This window comes from Fomitiporia mediterranea (genome assembly GCF_000271605.1).
Source record: "Fomitiporia mediterranea MF3/22 unplaced genomic scaffold FOMMEscaffold_27, whole genome shotgun sequence".
In the NCBI taxonomy this organism is placed as follows: Eukaryota; Fungi; Basidiomycota; class Agaricomycetes; order Hymenochaetales; family Hymenochaetaceae; genus Fomitiporia; species Fomitiporia mediterranea.
The window spans coordinates 4,847-10,526 of NW_006760412.1; the positions used below are offsets into that span (position 1 = coordinate 4,847).

Consider the following 5,680-nt stretch of genomic DNA (forward strand, 5'->3'; position numbering starts at 1 on the left):
AGTATGCTTGAACACTGCTCTGACATACTTCCATAAATGTGCTACATAGTCTCTATTTGCATTCTTTGTTTTTCCACACCCTAAAGTATCTCAAAAAAAATTGACATTTCTGTTCTGTACCCTATTACTACACATTTTGTTGTTTGCTATCTTGTGTATCTTGTCTTATCTTCTTACTATGTTATCACAATCTTATGAATAACTTGATGTCTTCATATTGTTCAAATGTCTTGAAAGAATTATAATTCAAGTATATGTATTTGCATTTTGATACACTTCCATTTGATTTCTGACAGAATAAAAATAGAGTGGTCAGACTTTACAATTCAAGGCACAATTCACTTTACAATTCTGGAAGGTGGGTCATGATGTGAATCCTGCCTGTTGGTCTGACCAGCATAGATTCACATACAGGATTCATACTATATATCAACTCTTGATTTCAAAATGATGTGCCTTACAGTGTTTCTGGACACTGTAGAGTGTGAACTGCAAGCTGCAAGGAGGTGAAGTGACTAGCAGATTGGCAGATGATAAACGCATGGATTATGGAGGTGTATGTACTACAGCAACTGGTCAAAGTGCTAGTGCTGCATGTTGAGAGACGTGTGGAACACAACAACAAGTGATGGCAAGGCAATAGAATCATAGAGGCGCAGGAAGACTGAGGATATAAGATTCTTGTCTTCCCTTCAGTAACGTCAGACCTCTTCTCGTCAGTCAGGACCCCGAGGAGAGGTGGAATATATAACTATAAGCATGTTCTTTGTATTTCCCTTCGATCCCCCTCTTATTGCCTCCAGTCTCTCTTCCTGCTCATCGTGCTCATAACTATACTGCTGCGTTGACAGTGGTGAACATCCACACTCACTCACACAGATCTATGGTGAAGACAAGAATTGATAATGGTTGGAGCAGTGCATCCGTTGAAGAGGCGCGCAAGCAGCAATTGCACAGAAGCAGCAGTAGAGAGCCAGAGCCAGAGCATGGCTGAAGATCACTGTGAGTTCCCATCTCACTCTTTTTTGCAATCCCTCTAACTCAAGTCGCGCATACAACGAACAGCCTTCCAGCTCACCTTCGCCTCTCCCTACTCTGCTCCCTCCTCCCTTCCCACCACCACCCTCCCAACCCAAGGCACACTCGCTCTCCGACCTACAATCCGCTTTGCATCCAACATCACACCTGGAAACTTCACCGCTCCTCCACCCTCCGACGATGACCTACTCAATGGACTCGTCAACGGCGCCGATGGCTTCGAATCAACTGGAACAACTCTATTCCCCGATGCTAGCGGTAATGATGCGTCTTCGTTGACGAACCATCACCACCAGCCGGCTGCGAAGCGTCGACGGAAAAATAACAACTCTCCTGCTTCTTCCGCGCCCTCTCCTACCAAACCATCAGTCAAAAAATCCTCAGCCAAGTCCTCCTGTCCCTCATCCAAACCTGGCTCCCCGGAACCTTCATCAAAATCCGATTCGAGTAGCACCACGGACGCACCAGCACATATACCCCGCCCTCCCAACGCCTTTATCCTCTTCCGATCCTCTTTCATCCGTTTGCAGCACGTCAGCGCCGAGACGGAAAGTAAATCTGGCATACTCTCCAAGATCGTTGGCATGCTCTGGCATAATTTGTCGGATGAGGAACGTCAGGTTTGGCAAGCCAAGGCTAGGAGAGCATATGCAGAGCATAAAAGGATGTACCCTGGGTATAGCTTCCGGCCGGTGAAAGACAAAAATGCGGCGTCGTCGAAGGACTCGACGAACTCGAATGTGTCGAAGCTGGAACGTGAAAGCACGCCGGCGTCGACGCCCGATGCTACTGCGCTGCCGCCGAAGAGGAAGACGCGCACCGTCGACCCGCGTGATTTGCAGCGCTGCGAACACATCACTGCCCTCCTCACGCGTGGACTCAAAGGTGCGGAACTCGATGCTGCAATGAAGGAGTTCGACGCAGCCCATGCCCCCCAGACCTTTACTCCTCAATTCGAGGTACCTCTCACTGCTCAGGCATACACTCCGCAGAAGGACAAGGACTCGAAGAAGGAGGCTAAGAAGGATGTCGAGGCAGTCAAGACTGAGAAGGATGAGCAGGAAGTCATCACCGAAAGGAGAGAGAAAACTGTCGAACTAACGATGCTGCCTCCTCAATCCGTGCCAGAATCCGATGCTCAGACTCAAAATCAACAACAACCTGCTGCACTTGCTATGCTCCGACCCAGACGTGTTCGACGATCAAGCTCGGCTCCCCTGCTTGACGCAGGCATGCCCATATCAGCTCCTCAACCCACTTACCCCTCCGCACACTCACATTTCTACCATCCTCAACCACAATCGCAACAATTCTTCCAGTTTGGTCAACATCAGGAACACGACTTCCAGTTCGGGCAGGACGCGACCCAGCATAACCAGGCATACACACAGTCTTTGTTCACTTACGTGCAGACTACACACCTTCAAGAAGGCATTGCGCTTCGAAAGCATAGTGCCTCGTCTGATGCGCATCTCTGCCGACCGTCATACTCCTTCACACAACCGATTGCGCATCCGCACCTCGCTTCTCTATTCCCCACCCCAATCCCTGAGGTGCATGACCTGCAGCCGTTCATGCAGGCTTACAGTGCAGCTCATCCTCACCTGCAGCACATGCAAGCGCAAATGCAGACACAAGCACGCTTGCATGAGCATCAAGAGAGCCAGACTCCAGACTTGGGACTCGGCCTCGAGTTCGATCAGTCTGAATCACAGGTTAGCTACAATACTGGCTATGGACAGCAGTCGGAGAGTGGTAGGTTGTCGAGACAGTCAACTTTGACGGACATGTCTAGTGAGGTTGTAAGTGTCTTTGCCATTTTAATTGAAGAGTAAAAGTCTGACTTGCTTGTAAAGGATTTCACTGGTTTTGTGTTCTCGCAGCCAGATGGACGAGATGCCCAGATCCCACTTACCGCGCACCCGACGAACCCTAATCCGTTCGAGGCGGCACCGTTCTCCGCTGCTCCCTCAAGTGCAAGTGTCGAGGAGATGGAGTACAACTATGCGGATATGCTAGGATTGTTCGATGCTCTGCATCAGAATTACTATCAGCCACAGCAACACCAGCAGCAGACTACTTCTGCAAGAACGCCCAATCACCCACAGCTTGAGATTCAGACGTCGTGGTCCGCAGAGGACTTTACGTTCGATCATCAGGCGCCAAGTAGTGCGGTGACTGCGCCTCCTTCGTCGGCTGCTGAGGTTGAGAGCGTGCCGCCGAGCGCTGTGAGTGGGGCGTTTGACTTCCCTCTGCCAAACGCGTGGAGTATGCTTGAGATGGAGATGGAGATGTATGGGGCTTCTTACCCTAGTCCTGAGTCCTCGCAGAGCATGAGTGGAGGTGCGAGGACGGCAATCGATGATGCGTTCGCTTCGTGGGATCCTACCTCTCCATCATCGTCCACCGTTGGTGTGTCGTCGCCCATAACCAACTTTGAAGGCTGCAGTAGCAGCTCAACGAAGAACAGCACCAGTGCGGTGTTTGCGAGTGCGTTACAAGCGGGCTTCCAGGCGTTCTTTGCAGAGGTGAAGAAGATGGGAGGAGGAGTGTTTGCTGATAAGGAAGCGTTGTATGAGCAGTTTACGAGAGGGTTGTGGAATGGGATGAGTGGGATGGGAGTAGGAGGGATACAGTGGTGAGCCTGTGACGACAATGTAAGCGAGCGAGGGTCATGTGACCTAACTTTTGTATGCGTGCATAAGTATATAATACTATGAGAACACTTTTTGTACTATTGTTATCTCAATAAAAGAGTAATGTAAGTTTATAATATGTACAAAGCAAATACAAAGCAAAATCAAAACAAATATTAGATCTTTTTAATTACAAAATCTTTGGCTGTCTTGCCGACAGTAGCCTTCTCAAAATTAAATTTCTAAGATAATATTAGCAAAGAAAAGAAGAAAAATAAGAAAAAAAAACTCACATTATTAACAAAAGGTAGGTGTATTGAACCCAACCATTTCTTCTTGTCATAACACCTTATTAAAAGGTGTGGGGTACCATCATTAGGGGACTGATGGATTCCCCCCCTAATAATAATTATAATAATGTTAGTAGTAAAAAAATACTAATAAAATAAGTACTTACTCGATTTTAGCTGTTTTAATACAGCTAAAGTGATCTGGGAGTGCTTCCTTAAGCACTCCCACAATTTTTTGGTGCTGGCCTCACAGGACACCTTTTTAGCATCCTTCATTTTGTATGTCTCCAGATTGGCGAAAAAAACAGAGGGGGGGCAGGTGTGGAGAGTGCTGTGTAAGATAAGAAGTTGTCAGGAGATCTGAGGTCAAATGTAAGTGAGGGACTCACTGAAGGTAATTGAGATTGCAAACAGGGAAAGAAATATAGACAAAAGAAAAAGAAGTGAAGGAAATTAAATTCTGTAGTTCTAACACAATGATCCAAACTTAATGTGTTGTCTATCTTGTAAGAATGTAACAGAATTGACAGAAGCTCAAAATATACTTATATTTTCTATACTTGTATGTGTATTCTGCCTTGAAAAATTCTACATGCATACTACAAATACTTATATACTTTTGAGACACAGACACACTAAAACAAAACATGTAGTTACTAAGACAAGGGCAACTACCAACCCTTTATAACACTGTAGGAAATATTGTGTACAACAACAATATCTCTATAATGTTAGAGAAGATTGAGGGCTACTCTAGTCTGCCTAACTGTAGTCTAGGAGGTCTAGGGATTCAAACTGTCAACTGCTCACAACAACAATGTAAACCAAGGATAATACCTCTAGACTACCAGGTCTTGTATATAAGTATAAAATTGATCTTTAATGTTCTTCTAGTTTACATACATGCTTAACAAGGTACATTTGCCTTGTATAATAACAGTTACAGAATATATATGTAAGCATTTCTGACTCATTTCTAGATTAACTGTCTTCTCTTCAATCAAAATTTCTCAGCTGTAAACACTGACTTAGTTTTAAGTTTGAACATTACTTTAAAAGTTACTTTTTCTGAATTGTAAGAGATAATAGTAACAAGAAAGATAATTATGTGTCCAGAGGAAGAAAGAATATAATAAGACCCTTTTTTAAATATCTGTCTGCTTATTTAAAATACAGTCAAAGTGTACAGTCTAGTACATTTACTGAGTCAAGGCTGTTTAGAGTAATGGAATTATATACTTTAAGGTATGAGTATGAAAAAGATACACAATGCAAGTATTCTACTTAATCGATAGTTTGTTGTAGGCAAAGTCCAGGCTTGAGTCCATAGCCACGCCGTCTCAGTTGTTTACTAAAAGGCCGACAAACAATTTGCTTTGGTGCACATTGTACTGACAGAAATTCTGTTGGCCACAATGGAGGTAAAGGTCTACTGTATGCCTCATACACCTCTCTCCAGAGAACTGCAAAATCCACTGCAAGAGCCATACATAAAGCTGCCTGCTTTTCAGTATAAGCAGCACATCCTAATGAGATATCAGTATATTGCTGTTGTGCCTCCAGAGCCCAGTCTTTCCAGTGTTTGGTTTCTCTTGCAAGTGAATGAAGTGTACAAATCATTTCTACCTCCACAAGAGTTGTTTCCTCCTCCCATCTATGAGTGTGAGCAAGTGACTTGAACCATTCTAATCAAATTCCTGTGTCTGAAAATTGTAA

At 44.8% G+C, this 5,680-nt stretch overlaps 1 protein-coding gene across 1 annotated transcript; it reads left to right on the forward strand.

Moving 5' to 3' along the window:
* Positions 1 to 1,502: 1,502 nt before the first annotated feature.
* FOMMEDRAFT_42999 (high mobility group box) lies at positions 1,503 to 1,742 on the forward strand (the record flags this gene model as incomplete). Its single annotated transcript, XM_007272081.1, has 1 exon — positions 1,503 to 1,742. A coding segment is annotated over one exon (240 nt), but the record flags the coding sequence as incomplete, so codon positions are not given.
* Between the last annotated feature and the right edge of the window lie 3,938 nt (positions 1,743 to 5,680).